Source organism: Aspergillus uvarum, assembly GCF_003184745.1.
Source record: "Aspergillus uvarum CBS 121591 unplaced genomic scaffold BO82scaffold_33, whole genome shotgun sequence".
In the NCBI taxonomy this organism is placed as follows: domain Eukaryota; kingdom Fungi; phylum Ascomycota; class Eurotiomycetes; order Eurotiales; family Aspergillaceae; genus Aspergillus; species Aspergillus uvarum.
The window spans coordinates 331343-351883 of record NW_020291330.1 but is presented as its reverse complement, the minus strand read 5'-3'; the positions used below and the strand labels follow the sequence as shown (position 1 = coordinate 351883).

Here is a 20541-nt window from a genome sequence, read left to right as displayed (position 1 = left end):
GAGAAGAGTGAAGAGAGAGAAAAAGAGGAAGAGGCAGAGGAAAGTGGTAAGTAGGTAAAGTAGTCTGTAGGGACTTTTTTCCTGCTTTTTCCCCTAATTTAACAAGCTGGGAGGGACCCGACAAAGACAAAGACGTCGTCTTCCGGTGGTACCGCAGACGATAAGTTAGCGTGGCGATAGACAGCGAGCGAACCCGGATAAGTGGGGACGTAAGACTGGAGAAGGATTTCTGTGAGGGTTGAACGAGTACGATAATTTCGGGGGTGGAGGGGGACAGAGGGATGGATAATCGGGGCAAAGGGGAGAGTAGATAAGCGTAGTAGGATTGAAAGGGGAAAGAAAGAGAAGTCCCAAAGACGACAGAAAAGACGTGCTTCTTTTTCGCCGCCCCTCCAAGAGAGTTTCAGGCATTGATTACGAGTATACTATTCTAGTTCTTCAGGAGGGAGACAAATGGAGAAGACCACGATGACATTGAACCATACTATTATCTACTGTATCAGCATCATTACTGCTGCCGCTGCCGCCGCCTCATGGCCGCAATAAGGCTGTCAAATCATCTTCCAGTGGCCGCGCGGCGGGCTTCGGAACGGTAACCAGTCGCGTGCTTCTTTTTGCTTGGCCGATTTTGGGGGGTTGGTTGCGTCAGTGGTCTGGTAAAAGTCGCTACTCCGTCCGTAACTGAACTTACTCCAACGAGATCCTCTACCCATATTCGATTACCCTAAGAATGCCGTTCATAGAGTACTCATACGTACCACATGTAGGCTATGCAGTCAGGTCTAGCCAGATAAAAAAAAAAAAAAAACCTGGGGACAGATCTTCAAATTAGAAATTACTCAGAATCGGGTCTTTCCTGTTCCTCTCACACTCGGTACATCATTTGTGTCCACTACTTGTACTGCATCTTGCCCGTTGATATCCATGCTACGGTATCGATCGATCTATCGAATCTATTCCCAATCTATCTACGTGTGACTGTGTGAGGTGCGTGCGGACTGCATAACCCCGCGCCGCCGACTATCTCCAAATAGTCAATCTCGACCGACAACTCCGATGACGAATTTCGGGGAAATTGGGACAATCCAATTTGGCGAGTCCACCAACGACGATGTACATACAGTAAACTGTACAGTACTCCGTACGTAGGAGAGTACTCTACTTGCACGAGACGAGGGGGGCACGAGTCCTACCAGGTGGGATTTGATGCGGCGTAGTCTTCTGGTTGAATCTCAAATACGGGATGCAGTGGGAATAGGTTGATTGGCAGGCATGGAATGTCCTCCTGAAGGTGGCTTGATTTGCGCCGTTGCTTGGTAGAAGTGAAAGCGGATGACCCGCATGCTCGTTCATTCATTAATCGATGGGTTGGGTGGCTTGACACCGTGTGAATTGACAATGGGTATGTGCGTTTGCTGCTGGCTACGTACCGTAGGTTGTATGTGTGGGTGTCTTCGACTTGGACGTAATGTATGTCAGAATGCGCATTGTTCGCCGTGTCTTCGGATTGACAAAGATTTGTAGAATTGCATTGCAAGGAGCGGAGGGTATGATGGTGGTGAGTGTACTGTAGTCGCTGGAATACTTGGTTAAATCCCAGGGTGGGATCTTCATTGGTGCTGGGCGTGCGACAGTTGCGAACGAGGCCTGGTGAAGTGCCTGATTGGTGCCTGGCTGGTGCCTCTCTTCATGCCTGAGTTTGTAGGTGTTACCAGAAATCTGCAGATGCCTGCAGCTTCAGGCATACAGCAAAATCAGGTGCCGGCGGCTGACATAAGAGCCCTACCGAGGGCGCTAGCACGCAACGGGCTAGTGGCATTAGTCATCCGCCCACACAGGGAAATCTCGCTACACCACCAAAAAAATCCCACGAAGAACGAATCCCCGACGACCTGAACCTCATCGACCTGTCGACAAACCCGCGCCCTCCGTCTTGACCGCGCAGCCCCGTCAAGATGAAGCTCAACATCTCCTACCCGGCCAATGGGTCTCAGAAGATCATCGAGATCGACGATGAGCGCAAGCTCCGTCCCTTCATGGAGAAGCGCATGGGAACCGAAGTCAGCATTACCCTCTCCTCCCCTGTTTGAAGAAAATGGACGCGCTCGGAAAACCACACATCGAAAGAAAAAGAACACACACAAAACCTTCAGAAATACATTTGCACACGATCACACACACGACGGGGGAAGTGGATGAACAGAATGGCTGATTGGGATGAATTTTGCAATTACAGGTCCCCGGCGACTCCCTCGGTGACGAATTCAAGGGTTACCTCCTCAAGATCACCGGTGGTAACGACAAGCAAGGTACGATTTGGGAACACCGCTTTTCCTTCGTCTTTCATCTGCTGCGCCGGTTGGAGAGGTTGTGGGAAGAGCGGGGAGAGATTCGGGGGGTGAAGGATGCGCGCAGCAGACTGGAACGACATGCATTCGTATATCGAGACATGAAGGCTGACTTGACATGATTAGGTTTCCCCATGAAGCAGGGTGGTATGTAACCGACCAAATATGAACGCCCAATCACACGACAAACCAGACAGGAAACTTACCGATTTCGCCTCTTGAACAGTTCTCCTTCCTACCCGTACCCGCCTCCTCCTCGCTGAGGGCCACAGCTGCTACCGCCCCCGCCGCACCGGTGAGCGCAAGCGCAAGAGTGTCCGTGGTGGTATGTTCTACAGATCCGAGATCCTTGAGATTAAACGACGAGTCGGGGGGTGTTGACACGCAATGTTTCTTTTCCACAGCCATCACCGGTCAGGATCTCGCCGTCCTTGCCCTGAGCATTGTCAAGCAGGGTGAGGGTGAGCTCCCCGGTCTCACCGACACCGTTGTCCCCAAGCGCCTCGGCCCCAAGCGTGCCACCAAGATCCGTCGTTTCTTCGGTCTCGACAAGAAGGATGATGTCCGCAAGTTCGTCATCCGCCGTACCGTCACCCGTGAGGGCAAGGCCGACTACACCAAGGCCCCCAAGATCCAGCGTCTGGTCACTCCCCAGCGTCTCCAGCGCAAGCGCCAAAGGGTTGCCCTTAAGCGCCGCCGCGCTGAGGCTGCTCGCGATGCTGCGTAAGTTTTGTTCCCATCCTACCGACCGTTTCCAGGTCATTCGGATCATGATCTGTTCTAACCACTTATCCAACAGTAACGACTACGCCAAGCTCCTCGCCAGCCGTGTCCACGAGGAGAAGGCCAAGCGTGACGAGCTCCGCAAGCGCAGAGCCTCTTCGATGAGAAAGTAAATGTTTTTCGTCCACGGGGAATAATGGTCGGGGCTGTGTCGTCTCTGTTCTAGTGCATGTTAGAGACTTGCAGCGGGGAAGAAAGTATAGGAAAGGAAATCTCAGCAACGGGAAGGGGGTTTCCTTCCCTCTCTTTCATTCTCTCTCTCTCTTCCGCATCCTATCTTGCACTCCGTAGCAGGGGAAACGAACGTAGTCCACGACTTCCTTGACGGAAGGAAAATCTAGAGAGGAGAAAAGGTTGGGGGACGGAGGAGATTATGGGCGTCTGCGGGACCAAGACTTTGGCGTGCCACTTTATTTGTTTTATCCAAAAAATGGAAATGCAATATCCCAAACCTTTCTAACGGGCATGAAAAGCAAAAAATGTTAAAATTGTGTTCCTTTTTTTTTTTCTAAACATCTTTCACCTTTGCGTCTTCAACATTGAGGAGATTGGCAAAGTCCCTCAAACCTCGCAGGTAAGGATAATTGAAGCCTTGTAGAATTCCCCAGGTTATTTTCTTTCTCATCTGAGGTTGAATATCTGCCACTACCACAATTTCTGTTGTGAATAAACTTCTTAAGTGTCCTCTTAAGAGTCAAAGCTCTATCTTTCCACCTGCACACAGGTCGATGTAGCAACCTTGCACTGTACAGTACCTAAATAAACAGGCTCAACACCACTCACTTAAAATGGCATAAGACCACATACAGCCCTAGCTCGCCCTAGGTTTCTATAATCACCCCTCTCTCCCAGAACTGTACTGTACATAAAGTGATAACTGTAGTGTAGTGCAGTGCAGTGCAGTGCACCGCAATGTGTGTGGTGGTCTCCACCTCACAATCCAATTCCCAACCCGTCCCACAAAAAAGAAAAACCCGCCGCCCACTTGCGGAGAGGGCAGCAACACACCGAGGACCGGACCTTTAAAAGAAACCCCCTCAAGCCCTTATCAATCAATCTGGCCCCCGAGTGGCCGGTGCTCACTGCCTTAGGTTTCTTTTATTTCCTGCCTAAGCTTTACGGTGTCACTTTCGCAAACAATCCCCATCAAATCACAACTAAGGCACTCCTTGTCCAACCAGCCCACACATTGCCCACTATGCATACATACCCTAGCAGGTATACGGCAGTCAAGTCAGTCAACTCATTCGGTTCGAGTGGTTCCCCAAGGGATGGGACCCACTGGATCTGTCTCAGAAACCATATGTTCTATCCCAAATTATGCATGTATGAGGAGCAACCGGCGTGGGATTCTTTGTTATTTAACTCGAAGTCATATCTCTTGGGTTGAGCTGGTCACTGCAGCTTGTTCAATATAAAAGACTCATGACTCAAAACCAAAGGAGGGGGTTAGTCTATATAGAGCAGGGTTGAATGCAGTACTTCAATGTTCTATAGCTAGATCGGAAGTGGGAGAGAGAAAGGAGAGAGAGACCGTGTCCAAGTATCAAGATTCCGTCAGTACTGGGAGAATGAGACTACGAACACTGAATAAAATTCAGCTACTTATAATCCATGGGTGAGCAAAAGACGACGAGGTCAGGAATTCAGGGCAGCGGGAGCCATCTTCCTATTGAGGAAGGTACATTCGCCGACTTACTGGACACTGGCATCGCCCGCTGCAACTGTATCCGACAGCTAGATTGATTATGTTAACACGTAGTTGCAGAACATGGGAGTAGACGCTATACCTTTAGTAGTGCTTACGAGTGTGTGCGTCTCGATATTGCAAGTTACTGCACTCGGTAATAACCTGCGACATGCATTGTATGTATATATATGTACCGAGGGTGGGTAGATGCTCTCCTTCTCACTATTGATCAATCTGATACTGTGTTTTTGCTCCTGTGGTACTACAGTACATAGTAAACCCAAGGCGGATTGACAATCCGGATCGAAGTTCGTGCTCTAAAGATCGAGAAAACAGTTCCCAATGGCTGCCTCAATCCGGGCCGCTCTTCAGATGGCTCACAATCTGCAAGAGCCCCTGGCTCCGGATCTTGAAGTGCTATTCTATTTGAACAAATCACATACGATCTAAGGAATTGAAGAATCCAGGATATCTCCCAGTCTACACCGTCAAACATCAAGCACAACCTCAAAATCTCGATCAAATCCATTTCATATTTCATTCCGCTCATAAAGGGTACTTGGTGGTCGAAGTTCAAACTCAGACCGAAATAGTGCAAAACTCCGAGGGGGTTGTAAATATATGTACATATGCTTTAATTGGAGTTGATAAACAAAGCCAAAACAGGCAAAGAAAGAAAAAGACAGCCTTGGCTTTTCCCCCCCCCTTATCTCTCTCAATCCATTTCCATCCATCCCGTCCAGGGCTCACTGCCTCATGTGTTTCATGCGATCCTCATAATCTAAAGATGCTGCGTTTGAAGAAGAAGAAGAAGAAGAAGAAGAAAAAGAACAAGCGAAGGCGCAAGGGGGGACTATTACATCCCGTCCGAGCTGCTAGTATCATAAGTTGAAAAATCCCAGCGTCCTTCAATCTGCGTGAAAGAACCTAATCATGCTCAACATGGAGGGCGAATCAACAACGCAGCACCGTGCTACCTCCACCCTCGCACTGTCGAAAACCATTGGTGCATTTAAGCGACGGCGTGAGAGAACAAGAAGCTGACGGATTCACCGTTGTGGGTACGTCTGCAGGCTTCGGCAAGGGTAGGGCTGATATCGATGGTCTCAATCTTATCGCACTGCTCCTTCTTCTCGGCGTGAGGGACGGTGTTGGTCACAACGACACGGCTGAGGCAGCTGTTGTTGATGTTCTCGGTGGCCTTGCCGGAGAGGATACCGTGGACAACAATGGCGTTAACCTCCTTAGCACCGTGCTGCATGACCGTGTCGGCGGCCTTGACGAGGGTACCGCAGGTGTCGGCCATGTCGTCAACAATGATGGCAACCTTATCCTTCACGCTACCGACGAGGACCATGCGCGAGACCTCATTAGGGCGGGGACGCTCCTTGTGGATCAGGGCGAATTGCAGGTCAAGGCGGTCGGCGATGGCAGTGGCACTGTTCTACTGTCAGCACGTGCGTCCGCAGGACAAGATCGAGTGTGTCAGTTGCTTACCGCTTGGCACCACCGGCATCAGGACTAACGATGACACAGTTGGTCACGTCCAGATGTTCCCGGATCCACTTCAACATGCTAGGCTCGGCATACAGGTTGTCGACGGGGACGTTGAAGAAGCCCTGGATCTGACTGGCATGCAGGTCCATGGTGATAACATGGTTGCAGCCGGCAGTCTGAAGCATGTTGGCCATGAGCTTCGCGGTGATCGGCGCACGGCTCTTATCTTTCTTATCTTGGCGCGCATAGGGGAAGTTAGGAATGACGGCTGTGATACGTCTGGCGGAGGCGGTTTTGCAAGCGTTGATCATAATAAGCAATTCCATCAGACCGTCGTTGATGTCATTCGGGCGCGTCGACTGCAGAATGAAGACTGCAAACCAAAGTCCATGTTAGCGGCGAGCACTTCTCTCCTCACCGAATAAAGAGACAATGAACAGAGCCAGGGCAACAATACCATCCTCATCTCGTACACTTTCACCGATCGTGACGCTGGTTTCCTGGTTGGAGTATTGTAGGACCATGATCTTGGTCAACTCAATGCCAAGCCTGCCGGTCAAAGCAACTTGTTAGCCCATGATATGCAGTAGGACTAAAACCAAGGCTCCTTCTATAGCGCATACCGAGCGGCCACGAGGTTTGCAAGCTCGGGGTGACTGTTACCAGTCAGAAGCTTGATTGAGTTGGTTGCCATTGTGAATCGCGAGATGAAGGTTCTGGGGGATTGCGCAGACGGGAAAGTGATAATAGAAGGGATCCGATGAGCAGGCAGCTTTCGGATGTGATGAGAATTGAACCACGTCAGTAATCAAGATAGAGCATGCCCGGAAGAGACGAGAGGCGCATACACCGGAAACCGAAAAGCGACTGAAGAAGTCGAAGTTGAGATCGAATGCCCCGCCGGCGGGTGACTTTTTCGCCCAGCAGAAAAAAATGCCATCCCGTGACCCCGGACCCACTTCCCCTTACCGCCTCCAGACTCCCGGATCGGGGCAATGATGAGTAATTGGGTAACTAACTAAATATGAGTTGTGGATGGAGGAGTATAACAGAACTACAATCGTATTGATCTGATCTGTAACCATGGCTGATGGGGAGAAAGTACAAAAGATGAGAAAACCTTTCAACACAGAAACTGAAAGCAACAAATTGTAAAAGTAAGAGTAAAAAGAAAAAGGATTTAAACGGGGGCAGGTCTGGACCATTCTAGTAACCATGACAGCCGTCTGACCTGCACTTCAGGCGAATTGTCAATGAAACCCCCGGTCCTGGCCATGCCTCTGCAAAGAAAACAAACCCATCAGCCCAGCATTGTACAAACTAGTTCAAGAATAAAAAAAAATCATGAAAACGCCATCATATGCTTCAGCATTAGAGAGACGGAAAAGCATGTTGAATTATGACCCCATTGTTCAAGTGAACAACAAGATGGATGAGCGCCGTTGTTTTATGCAAACCCGAAATATTCGCTACCAGCAGTCATCGCGGTGTATAGACGGTGCCTCAAAGTCTCGTAGCTCTCGTACTCGGGCAAATCAAGTTCTGCGGGTCAGAGTTAGCATGCGGTACTTCAGCCGATGGATTCTGTGTACTTACGGTTGAAACAAGTGTGGGAACTTGGTAGGCGATCCTTGTTGCCATAATCCCGATGGATATTGAACCGACTGACTCCATTCATACCCTCCAACTCCTTGAATCCGTTCAATGGAACCTTGCTCGTGCCCGTGACGAATTGCAAGAGCTTAGCACGCTCTTCCTTGTCGAATGAGCGGACAGCACGCCAGAACCACTGGATCTGGGGCGACGAGGCCGAATAGTTGTGGTACTCAGTGTTGACCTTCCAGTCGTCGACGTCAATCTCAGGCAGACCGGAGATCAGCAACTCGAGCTCCTGCTCGTTGAAGATTGAAATCAAATCGGCAGGAATGATCTCATGGAATCCCTTCAGGAAGTTGTCCAGTTGCTCCTTGACGGACCCAATCAAGCGGTAATCGACAACACGTTGCACGTATTCCTCCTTGTTCTCTTCGGTGACCGGGATATTCCTACCATTCTCGATAAGGTCGATCACCTGTTTCTCACCAAAGTCATCCGTCTCGACAGCAAACGTCTCCGTGATGATGTCCGTGATGTCATTTTCAAGCATCCAGAGAAGAGACTTGTAGTAGTCGAGGTCCAAAGTCTCCATATCCTTGATAGACACTGACCGACTGAGGATACATTTGTAAACTGCGCGACTGAAGTGACAATCCAGGACGCGGCCTTCGTACAAAGCCTTGCCAATGATCCGTCCGATGAATTTGAAGAACATCAGATGCTCTGAGTTGACACCACTCAAACGGTTGGGATGGAAGGTAGTTCTGTCCGAAGCTACAGGAATGAATAGAGCGTAATTGGGATTGAACATGCCGCGTGCGAGAACTTGGAACCATTCCCTAGTCACACCGCCTGCATCGACACCCTCTTCACCATGGAAGCGCACATTCAACTTTCCGAACTTCAGTTCATCGGCTGTCTTGAAGTACAGAGACTTGAAGGAGTCGAGGAAAACTTGGTCACGTCTAACGGACAGCTGAAGAGGAGGGTGAGGATGGCGAGGCTCCGCACCACGAGAGTGCAAGCGGCGAGTGAAATAGTTGCGCTTGTTATCAAACTCGAGTACCTTGGGGTTCTTGACCAATAGTGAGAATGTGCCGCTCATCAGTCGGGGGTTTTGCCGGACAAGTTCGTTCAGGATTTTGCGATGCTCTTCGGTGAACTTGAAGAAAAGACTCTCCATATTGAGACCATTGTCAACTGAAGTGCTCGCGACCGAGAGCTCACGGCTGTTCCGCGAGATAGACGTATCTTTCAGCGTGGTGTTCTTGCATACAACCATCAAGGCTTCAATCAAAGGAAGAAGGATAGTCGCGACATTCAGCATGTTCTCTTTCTGTCGAATAACGGTCAAGCATTCGCTTAACCTAGTCCACAATGGCCCGAACGTGGCGCACTCGTATAAGGTTTGCATGACATCCTCTTTAGCGGCACTGGTTTCAGACTCGCTTCCCTTGACCTTGTCTGCGCGGTTGGGGTCGAATAGATAATCAAGCGCTGTCAAGACTCGCAGCAACTTGGCTTGATCGGAGCTAGCTGGAGAGAACTTAGCCAATGCCAAGCCCTGCATATCGGTACCAGTCCGGGCTTGGTGAATGTGCGACAGGAGTTCGTCCAGGTCTGTAAGGATGACCGTGCTCAAAGCTTGAGCCTGCCTAACCAGCTCGTTTCCAATGATGTCCCTGGCTCCCGGGACGGCAGACAGGTTATTGATGGTAGACAGTGTGTCTCTGAAGGTCTTGCCATTGCATTCGCGGGCTGCAAGGATATGAACCACCAATTGAAGGTTGTGATCGGGGACAACTGGGGGCTCAAGGGTCTTTTTCTTGTGCTTCTCTTCCTCTGCTGAAACCTTTGCCTTATCATCGGTGCTGGCTACGGCACTTTCTTCAGTCTGTGCCGATGTCTGTGTGGTCTCAACAGTGGGAACTGGAGCGTCTGTCATTGTGGCGTCTGCAGTAGAGCTTTCCTGTTCCGCGGAAGCGCTCTGCTGTTGTTCGCTGGAGCCCTGCTCAATCTTTGGTTGCTCAGACTTCTTGCCCTTGCTCTCTTCCTCTTGCCGCTCCTTTTCGCGTCGAAGTAGAAGAGTCAGAGGCTGGGTGATGCTGCTCAGGAGACTGGATAATTGTTCCATGCAATTGGGATTCTCCATGATCAGCTTGCGGTCAAGCAGAGACAACAATGCGTTGAGCGCAAACTTGTTGGCCCGATTCTCCTTGCCCTTGCCTTTGCGGAATGCTTTGAGCTTCAGGGAAGACGACGAATCATGCTCGGTAAGGAAGAACCAAGCGATCTGTTGATTGTATTGAGACAAGAATGACAAGGTCCCCAAGCATTGCTGCACCACCATAGTCGGAGTCACCTCATTGCTGACGTTCGAGGAAGTCTGGAACGTCAAATTGCGCTTGATGGATTGAGGAGTCTTCTGAATAGAAGCTGGCTTGGCACGGAGCGAGAGCTGAGCAAAGCTGCGCTCAATGGCAGACACGTCCCCACTTCCATCTTGCAAGACAGAAAGAAGGAGACTGATGACTTCAACCCTGTTCTGGCGGTTCTCACATACGTTGTGGAGGATGTCATTTAATTGATGGCGAGCATTGCCTTGAAGAGGCATGAACATCAAGCGCAGCAATGTAGCAACGCCAGGTTTGTCAAGCATCTGAACAATCTGGCGCCGCTGTTGCTTCTTTGGCTCTTGATCATCGGCTGGCTCATTCCTATGGCGGTGTTCGACTCTGGTGATGTCATCGAATTGCTCTAAACGTCTGCCGGGCAAAGCGCGAGCTTCAGCTACGAGCTCGGGACCCAAGGTCGCAAGGACTTCGTCAGGCTGATCAGCAAGAATAGCTTGTCGCAGAGAAGGATTGAGGGTCGCAAAGAAATCTGGTACGTCCATCTCTCCGGCGTGTACCTGGGCGCCTTCAGTGGTAGGAGCTTGTCTGCGGGCATTGTCGCGCTCACGGCGACGACGATCAGCGGCCTCTTGCTGCAGCAATTCGTCTCGAATCTCCGGAGGCAAGGCTTCCAAGAATTCTTGATTGATTTCAGTAGGCTCCTCGCCAGCAGCAGCAGCTTGGGATCGTTGTTCTGCGAGTTGCTGCATGATGACTTCTTCTCTTAGTTCTTCAGGTAGAGCTTCGAGATACTCGGGGTCAATCTCCATTCCGGTAATATCGACTTGACGTCCTCTGATTGTTGTGTGCACGCGGCGGGCAGGTTCCGATGGTCCTGTGTCCGCTTGGGTTGACTCAGTCGCTTGTGCGACCACATCGGTTTGCTGCACATCGTCCATTGGCTCCGTATCGACGCCTGCAGCCTGTCGTTCTGCTTCCTGAAGTTCAAGCTCTTGCTGTCTCCGAGCGTTCTCTTCTTCTTCCTTCTGCTTGCGCTCTTTTTCCTCTTCCTCCCGAGCAATACGCTCCTGGTGTTCGCGCTCTGCACGCTCCTCTTCCTTCCGTTTGCGCTCTTCCTCCGCCTGTTTCTCGAGTCTCTTTCCTTCCTCAATAGCAGGTGGGACCAGGATCTTCAGTAGAGAGTTGATCACTCGCTGGGTCTTCTCAACATAGTTGTTGCTGAACAGAATGCGAGCCTCCTCTTGCCATCGGGTCTTGGTTGGGGCCAAAGCGAAGCTCACGGCCTGCGAAGGGTCATCCCTAGACCGAGAGGGTGCGGCCTGTTGTCTGCCAAGCCCAAAAATATCTTGAATACGGTTGGAAGGGATAGCGCGTCTGTCGACATGAACATGAATACCATCTGGGCGAGTAACAACACCAAATCCAGGAGCTCCTTGATTCCCAATTGCCTGCATAATTGCGTTCATGAAGCTGACAGGACTGTCCATGGGGAGAAGGCGGCCGGTTGATACGGGCTCCATGCCATGAACCCAATCTGTGAACGCCTCATTACCAGGTCCACGGGGTTGGCCGACAGCGTCAGAGCCACGGTCAGTACGAACAAGGAGAGGATTTGTTCCGTCATCAGCCCCACCTCGGGGTGGAATCTGAGTCCGGTGAAGTCGGTAGGGCGGGATAGGAACAATGCCATGGCGACTGGGCATGATTCCTGTGACAGCAGCCCAGGCGGGTTGAGTGCCACGGAATCGATGATGATGACCGCGAGGCGGATGATCGTCAGCGTCCCATCCCCATGGGTCAATGAGATCTTCCTCGTCGTCGAACCCTTCATAGGAGCCTTGATCTTCATCGGCGTCCTCGAGTTCCTCCTCCAATTCGTCGATCTCTTCGTCTTCTGGGGCGACGTTAGCACATCGTATGAGCAAAAGGGAAATGAGTTGATGGAGCTACTGACCTTCATCTTCTGCCAACTCATCGTCGACCATATCGTCATGCATGTCGTCAAGGCTATCAGCCTGAAGTCCATCGACGCCACCAGCAGCCTCATTGAGAACTCGGAACAAGTCGTCAAAACGCTGCCCATCGCCACGTTGATCGGCTTGCCTGATATCATCCAACTCGTCTTCGAATTGATTCATGATCTCGGCTTCCTCATCACCTTCAGACATGTCTTCACTTTCCCATTCGTCCTCATCTCCTTCATCGAGACTGTCGTTGTCATGGTCACCGGTGATTTCGCCAGCGAGGATATCGTCATCATCCATTTCAGAGACGTCATCGTCCTCATCATCATCTTCGTCGTCTTCATCGTCGTCGTCTTCGTCATCAAGGACGACTTCAATATCCATGCCGTTGTCACCGGGAAGGCCTTCAATAGGTCCCATGCCTTCAATCTCATCCTCATCACTTACAACCTCGCCATCATCTTCCGGTAGCTCCTCGTCATAGTCCATTTCTTCGTCATATTCATCGTCATACATCTCATCATCTTCCTCCTCGGACTCTTCAGAGCTCGTCTCTTCTTCATGACGAGGCTCCAGCATGCCCAGTGTAGAATGGCGGAACAGATCAGGGGTCTCTTCACGGTCGTCCTCCATATCCGATACCGATGTGGCCGATGAAATCTCATCGTCCTCAGTCTCACCTAGAGTAGATATATCTGAATTTTCGCTCAGAATAACTGCCGTCTGCGTGAGTTTGTTAATGGGCCGGAGGATATACTTGATGACCCGTTTGGATGCCGGGAAATTGAGATCGATCTCCGCCACCGAGGCAGTGAGAGCAGAAATGAAGTGTTTCTCAAACATGGTCTTCCCTAGCTGCCTGACAGACGATGGGAAGCCCGACTCACTCGAGCCGTACGTGTACCCGCTCAGCATCTTGTCGAAAAGATCTGCAAGAGACATCAGCCTGGCATACTTGGCATCCAAAGGCTCAGTCGAGGAGTTCGCCTCTTTATAGCATCGTAGAGCATGTTCAAGGACGAATCTTCGCACGAAAACAAGTTCAGGCTCGTCTTCCTCGTTGAAAGTGGGCTCATTGCGACGCCCTCTAATCCCACCGAATTCACCAGTTTTGGCGCACAGAGCAACGAGCACACGCATCGTCCAAGCAGAAGTGTTGCTGCGCTTCTTAAAAGCGACGGACTCGTCATGTTCCATGGTCCCAACGGGTACGAGAGCGTTCAGGAGGTAATTCAAGATTCCGGAGCGAGGCTTCGAAGGGGTTGTTGCGAGAGGATCGGCTTTGCGTGAGAAGTTGATGAATTCAACCTTGGTGCGATTGTACGACGAAAGGAGCTCAGTCAAACACTGCAGAAGGAAGCAGCGATAGATGTAAATTGGATGATCATCAGCCTTAAAAGCAGGCTTATCCGATTTCTTGGATATTCGGGTGCCTTGAGCGTCATTGCTGGTGACTGATGGCAGTGGCTCGTCAACAGACATTTCAACATCGGTCTGGGTCTCCGACTGATCAGGGGCAGCTGTATCTGCAGTTTCAGTCGAGGGCTCCTTGTCATCAACATCCTTGTAAGACAGAAGTTCGGAGAGAAGATAGTGTATAACGCCATCCGGATTTTCTACCACGGGTGGTTTGAGTTCAGCAGTGGTCTTTGGTTTGTCTTTATCCTCGACAGTTGATGCGTCTCCCAACTGAGCCTCAGCACTACTTGGCTTCTCAGCTCCTTGCTTAGATGTAGAAGACACTTGTGATGCATTATTCTTCTCAGTCTTCAGCACGAGGACCTGCGGACGTTGCCTGTTATCAAATCGCTGCAGCTTGAGCTTTTCGTTTGTAACTTCCACGAACAATTCTGGGGATCTAAGCACAAGATGGTACATTTGGCGTACATAGCCAGTGGTGTCAACTTGGCGAGTAGACTTGGTTTCGAAGTTGGCAACAATCTCGCTTCTCATTATCTGGCGGATCGTATCCTCATCTTCAACAATGTGTCTCAGGATCAACATGAAGGCTGACTGCAACTTCTCATTTGTGGCACTGGAGAGCTGCTTGACCATGACAAACAGACGCTGTAAGCTGCGCTTTTCACCTAGGCGGGCAGCGATCTCGCGGCTTCGAGTAAGAATCACGAGAATCCGGCAAATGGAAAGAGCCAAAGTGTCATCTTTGCCAACCCTAGGCAACACTTCGACCAATGCTTCGAACAACTGCATCTTCTGGTCGGGTGCAACAAGCGGTTCTTCCAGATGAGCTGGGCCTTCGTCGTCGGCGTTTGCAGCATCGTTGCCAGGTGGCGTCCAGCGAATCTGAGGCGGTTGGGCATCGTCTGAAAGCAACTTCTCCAGGACAAGCAATACATGCCCAATCCAGGGGAACGTTTCATCGGCGGACTTCTCTGTAGTTACTTGGACGAACCCGAGGAAAGTCGAGAAACATTCCTTGAGCTCTCCTAAAGCAGCACTGTACATTTCTCGGTCTTGCACAACCAAGGCGAGAAGGTGAGCATAGGCGGCTACCTTCTTACCAGCTGCCTGGAAATTCTCCATCTGTAACGATACCAGCGACTGGACCAGAATCTCGCCAACGTCCCTGCGAAAACTTTCTGGATCACGGTGCTTTCTGGTAGCCGAAGCAATGAGGTCGGCCAATTCGAAAGACACATCGTGGTGCTCGTTCAGAACATCCAAGCAGCGTTCAATCAGATTTGAGCGAACTTTCTCTCGTTCGGTGTCCAAGTCTTCAACTGTGACCACTTGGCGTCGCCTTGTTGGCTGTTCTGAACGTTGTTCGGACGCTTGATGAGCGGCTTGGTTCAAGGGACTGGAGAGAATGCCTTCAGCAGTTGAGGTATTGCGTGGAATCCTGTTGGACGGATGCCCCCGTTCATCATTCCCTGCTCCGTGGTCGTCATTGAGAATATGAGTCAATGCTCTAGCTAAGAACTCCGTACCATGCCTGACTTCGCTATCCTCGTTCCTGCCTTGAGCCTGCTCGGGGCGTGATCCGTCTTCGGTCGGCCGACCCGAGGCCTGAGCCAAGAGCAGGGCGAGCGCAGATCGATCGAGTACGCCGCTGAACGGCGAGTCTCCTGCAGCATCTTCAGCTGGCTCGGCCCCGGGTGGTGTGAAAGAACGGACAGACTCGATGTCGTTAGGCGGCGGGGGTACTCTGGGCGGGGCCCGCAACCAATTTTGTGCCCTACAGTATTCTTCGGCAGTACCGTGATTGTAGCATCGGTACGCTGCCTCGTTCAGAAGATCGTTATCAAACCCCTTCTCCCGAAGTAAAAGCAACCGATCCCTGCTGATGACAAACGCTCGTCGAGATACATCTACCAGAGCAGGAGGCGTATCGGATTGCCGAGCAGCTCCGGCTTCATGGTCACCATCAAGAGAAGAGCGCAAGATGTCGATCAGGCACTTGACAACAGAACTGGACGACTGTGTGGCGAAATCTGAGTTCCACATTTCACGGGCCATTGGCAAAATTTCCATTCGAAGATCAACGAGAAACTGGGCAGGCTGGAAATAATCTGGTCGGTCCCGGTCCCGGTCACCGCTTGTTGTCATCGATTGTGTTTGGCTAGACTCCATTATGTTCTTGCCCGAGGCGAGCTCCGAAAAGAAGCCGAGAATGATCTTGATACCACCGTATGCGGAAGTGAGTCTCGCAGAGACATCTGTCTCAGACTCTGGAACTTTTTCTGGCGGCGTAAGAGTCTTCACCTCCTGGACAAATAGGTCACAGATCTCTTTCATCGCTTTTAAGCCTTCAAGTCTCTTGAACGCAAACAGCACCATTGTCAAATAGTGTGCATGCGGGCGGTCCGGCGTGACTATGAAAAACAAGAATGATTAGTTATTATGTCGTCAAGGGGCAATATCTTAATGACCATATTTACTCACCCTCATAAAGCAGATGCGAGAAGGAAGAAAGTATGACAATGAGGTAAGCAAAACGCAGCTTCGAGCTCTGGCTTGATTTTGGAGGCTGGAATCGCAATTGCTCGAGCACAGCTTGCGCAATCTCTTCAGCCACTGAAGTTGCGTTCTGTTTCTGGTAGGCATCATATCTCTTCTTTCCGCTCAGACCGAGACCCAGATTGTGAAAGAATCCCGTGATAGAAGAAGGCAAAGAACTCAAGAGGTATCGCAGAGCTTGTGCATTCGTGAAGGCGACTCCAGTTTCAGGCACCTTGGATGCATTCGGCTTCGCCTCTTGCACGGCACCTGCCTGAGCGGCGTCGCTTGCAGCTGAGCCCTCCCGTTGGGATTCACCGCTAGAAACAAGTACAGCATCAGAGTTTGGCTGCAATTGAGCATCGGCGGGCTTCTCAGAAGTAGCACCAGACTGTTGCACTTTCGTGGCCTGATCCCAAGTATCAGGTATGTTCTTCTCAAGCAGAATCTCCTCCCAAACGCAAGCAGCATGCAATCCCCCCAGTTTCTTTACGAGCGAGCAGTAATGGTCAGCTAGGTTCACCTGGACAAAAATCGGAAGCTGTAGACTGGGGCGGGATTGATATAGGGGCATGGAGAAAATCTCGCGAAGGAAGTCAGTCAAAACAAGTGCAGCCCCCATGTGCTTAGCAAGATACGTTCCATCTGTCAATGCGGGGGAAAGTGTTTCTTTGCCTTTATCCTCCGACCCAGGCTGAGACGACTGTTTGATCAAAGGACTAAAGAAGCCGTTGTGGAGGTTTTCGGGCTTCTGCCAGAATTCCGCGAGCATGTCAACGGCCCGCTCGGTCCGCTGCAAAAGAGACGGTACGACCACATGAGGTTTGGTTTCTGCTAACATATGCACGAGAACAGCAAGCTCCTGATTGGCTTCCGTGTTGTGGAAATCAAAGGGAAGGCTCTGTAGGGTTGCGAAGTCGAGAATGAACTCCGCGGCACCAGACTCGATGAAGTATGTGCAGTTAGCTTGGTTCTCAAAGAAGGCCCCCAAGAAACGAACAACAGGATAAAGGTAGTCAGTAGCCGTGAGCCCTGAATTATCTACATTCTTGGGCTCAAGTTGTCCGTCCGAAGAGGGCAGAATTTGACTTAGATCGCCAATCTGAAGCTTTCCACCATTCGGAAGCAAGTCGGAGTTGAGTTGGGGAATCCCAAGCGAAGATTGAGCGTTAGAAGAATCCTGACTCTCAACTCCGATTGCGTTCAACAAATGAGAAGTTGATCCTGCAAGGACTTGCTTGCCTTGCTGGTCTTCCGTCCAAAGTTTTGCTCCCAAACCATGTGACCAAGCTTTAGTTTTGCAGAGGAGGCCCACACGGGCGACCATGACAATGACTGCAGTCATGACATGGGACTTCAAAGCTGGATGGTGCCGCACGAGCTCGTCAAAAGTAGTACCCAAGGAGCGGACCAGGTTCGGGTCGTCTTTCAAGCATCTCACATGCTCCGGGTTCTCGAAGATTTCGAAAAAACTCTCCAGCGCATGGGAAGACTGAAACAAATCCGATCCTGATGAGTTTAGACAGATGGCTCCGAACGCAGCAGGCACGCAAGAAAGAGCTTCTGCAGCAGACATTATCCCAGGTGCCAGCTGTACATCTTTCGGTCGTGCGATGCTATAGACGCGAGGGGCTTTATCCTTGGTCGCTGTAGGTTCAGAAGTTCCAGTACTCGCAGTCGTCGAGGGCTCATTTTCTGTGGAAACATTCTCCGGTTCAGCTGCTGGCTTCTCGGCGACCTTCAGCTCAGAGAACGTCACAGCTTCCAGTAGACTTTTACTGAGTCCAGCCTCAGCAATGACCGCGTAGCTAGTGGGCTCATTATGAATGAAGCTGCTGAGAATGTTGACCGCATTGCTCCAAACATGAGAGCCGAACACCCGGGCATTTTCAAGTACAAGCCGCAAGGATGTCAGCAGCTGAGGCGAGTCGATCAGATTCCGAAGAACACGATCGAATCCACCACCATTATGTTGCATGATATGATTGACAAAACGAAACATCCAACGGAGGGTCTGCTGTTGGAAATAAGGGATCTGATAGTCGATAGATGGTGTCTTGTGTTGCGGGGGGAGTCCATTTCCGTTTTTTACATGCTCGAAAGAAGATTTGGTTTCATGATCGATCAAGTCTGAGATTGCATCAAATCCCTTCGAACTAGTAAGAGTACCAAGTGCATCACGAACTGCGTGGACGAAGGTATCCAAGAATTCCATTACCCTGGAGTAGACTCGACGAGCCTTCTCAGTTCGTAGCTTCAGAACATCCACGAACATTGGGATCAGCCCGGCGGAAACAAGAGTCTCAGGAGTCCTAGTACTTGACCCGGGCAACGTCCGCAATAAGGCAAGCAAAGCATCCCGCCACTCATCCTGGCTACCCTCATCCTGCTCGTTGTCCTCGGAGCCCAGCTCATTGACAACCTTCCGGGTGAGGAACATCAAGACACCATGGTTCACATTCACACTCAAAGCAGCACAGACGTCAATAGCACGAGCCTTGTGTTTCGCAAGGGCGTCGAGCGCCTGGAGTGCCAATGTCTGCACAGTCCGTGAGACTTTCAGATCACCACTTGCCCCAAGATGAACAAGTTCAGCCAATTGGAAAGCAAGCTGAAGGCGCTTGGGTTGTTCCATATCATACTGAAGTATCTTTTGCTGGAATAGCGGCTCGGGGTAAACATAGGCCAGGTTGGTGAGGGCAAGGATCCGAATGGCCAGTATCTGCTCCCTGCTGTCCCGTGACGTTGCCAATCCCTGAGCAGTGCGAATCCTGTGCAGCAATTCATACTTGGAGTCATCCGGTACCTCTCCCACATAAGTGGCAAGAAGATCTTCGGCCTTGGATGATGAGATCTTAGAATAGGGAATTTCAAGATTTGTGCCGCCCCGTAGCGCTTCGTCTGGCTTTGCGGGAGTCGCGATCACAGAACTGGGTGAGTCGTCGGTTGTGGACAGACGACTCAAGCGTGGGGTGGGGTGAGTATGAGTTCTACGCAGAGGTGTTGGAGTAGTGGGAGGTTGCACCAAAGGGCCGCTATTACCGGGCTCGAACAACGCATTCGCTGGCTCCGATGGTCCGGACGGATAATAGAGCAAGCGAACATGTCCCCACTCATCCCAGCTGTCGTTCTCTCGAGTCAGCGTGACCAGATCGTTGGCGTTGTGTTTAGTCTGGGATCCCTTCTCCTTCGTCTTGACTGCTGCTGCAGGCGACACCCCAGTCGGACGAGGGAACGGGGCGGCAATTTTCTGCAGTTTCTCTAAGTCGATATTGTAGTGTGCTGCTAGCAAGCTCTGCTGGAGATGGGAGCCACCTCGGTGACGTGAATGATACCTCTGTGCCAGGCAGAGCGATAGGCGTAGGGTTGACTGGAGGAGAGAAGGCGATGTGGTGTTGAGAAGATCCCCAAGGCGCTCACTACTACCATACAGACTGCGGTTGCCACACTTCTCCAGCAAGAGTCGGGAGAAATCGATGATCACTTCCAGTAATTCCCTGTCTCCTTCTGGGCCATACTGCAGAGCATCCAACCTGGCATCGACATCCTCCGGAGTTCCGCCGTTTTCATTTGTCGCGGAGCACTGCACCAAGAACTCTCTGCTGAAAGATTTCGTCTGCGGGCCTTGATGAAGATTATACGCCTCAATTACAGATGCAAGAATCTCATCGAATCGGTTGAGAACGTTGATCCAGTGGTATAAGTCGCCTCTGGGAAATGGCCATAGACGAGAGAAGCTGTTGAGATGTGACGGGAGCTCGGGAATCGATATAGTCGTAGCACGAGTGATGAATTCTGCTAGATATGGCGACTAAACGCACCGAGAGCGAGAAAATTTTTCAGTCAGCCTTCACATCAACAACGATGGCACGCGGGGTTGGAGCGAGAAGAACTCACGATCGTAGCTTCATGTTTCTGGCTCGCGACCTTTTTAATTCTCCCCATGATTACGATTGTGAGGACCGGCGGTCATGAGGAAATGTAAAGGACTCGAGAGACTCCTCTGTACGAGGGTGGAGGGGGGGAGGGGTGGTCGTGGAGACCGGGTCGCGGATCAAGTCGCGAGAAAGACTTATGACGTTTTTTTCCCGGCTCTCTGCCTCAAGCAAACCAAAGAGTGAAGCGGTCAAGGAAAAGACCCGGAGTGCTCGAGTTGGTAGAATGCAAAGGACTTTTCCCGATCGGAAAGGTTATATGGTTGGAGAAAGTGGAAGAAGATAAGGTAAGGATTGAGGATAGCGGCGTTATTACTGTACCGCTGGCGATGATCAAGGATGACAGGGAACGGTGCAGGCGCTGCCCTGAAATTTCAATCTCGATTTAGAGGATTCAAACAATCGGGAGAGGAAAGA

The 20541-nt window shown here is 50.9% G+C and overlaps 3 protein-coding genes across 3 annotated transcripts; 1 reads left to right on the top strand and 2 right to left on the bottom strand.

Annotated features, from left to right (window-relative positions):
- Positions 1 to 1952: 1952 nt before the first annotated feature.
- BO82DRAFT_355155 (40S ribosomal protein eS6) lies at positions 1953 to 3534 on the top strand (the record flags this gene model as incomplete). The annotated part of the gene is made up of 6 exons (XM_025635369.1): positions 1953 to 2060; positions 2237 to 2309; positions 2475 to 2495; positions 2575 to 2673; positions 2753 to 3071; positions 3148 to 3534. The coding sequence occupies 6 exons, from the start codon at positions 1956 to 1958 to the stop codon at positions 3242 to 3244; spliced, it is 714 nt and encodes a 237-aa protein (XP_025491127.1). The 3' UTR covers positions 3245 to 3534.
- A 1800-nt stretch (positions 3535 to 5334) lies between these two features.
- On the bottom strand, positions 5335 to 7191 carry BO82DRAFT_355153 (ribose-phosphate diphosphokinase). Its single transcript, XM_025635368.1, has 4 exons — positions 6942 to 7191; positions 6776 to 6867; positions 6319 to 6691; positions 5335 to 6260 (listed from the first exon to the last, which is right to left on the bottom strand). The coding sequence occupies exons 1-4, from the start codon at positions 7010 to 7012 to the stop codon at positions 5834 to 5836; spliced, it is 963 nt and encodes a 320-aa protein (XP_025491126.1). The 5' UTR covers positions 7013 to 7191; the 3' UTR covers positions 5335 to 5833.
- Positions 7192 to 7765: 574 nt separating this feature from the next.
- On the bottom strand, positions 7766 to 20134 carry tom1 (E3 ubiquitin-protein ligase TOM1; the record flags this gene model as incomplete). The annotated part of the gene is made up of 5 exons (XM_025639354.1): positions 7766 to 7860; positions 7915 to 12162; positions 12223 to 16065; positions 16136 to 20000; positions 20087 to 20134. 5 exons carry the CDS (start codon positions 20132 to 20134, stop codon positions 7766 to 7768), a joined length of 12099 nt encoding a protein of 4032 aa, XP_025491125.1.
- Positions 20135 to 20541: the final 407 nt, after the last annotated feature.

Excerpts from the sequence above, each read along its gene's own strand:
- BO82DRAFT_355153 (XM_025635368.1), bottom strand. The coding sequence starts at position 7,012 with ATGGCAACCAACTCAATCAAGCTTCTGACTGGTAACAGTCACCCCGAG. Across the intron at positions 6,868-6,941 it reads GCAAACCTCGTGGCCGCTCG|GCTTGGCATTGAGTTGACCA; the intron begins GTATGCGCTATA and ends TTTGACCGGCAG. Across the intron at positions 6,261-6,318 it reads GATGCCGGTGGTGCCAAGCG|TGCCACTGCCATCGCCGACC; the intron begins GTAAGCAACTGA and ends ACAGTAGAACAG.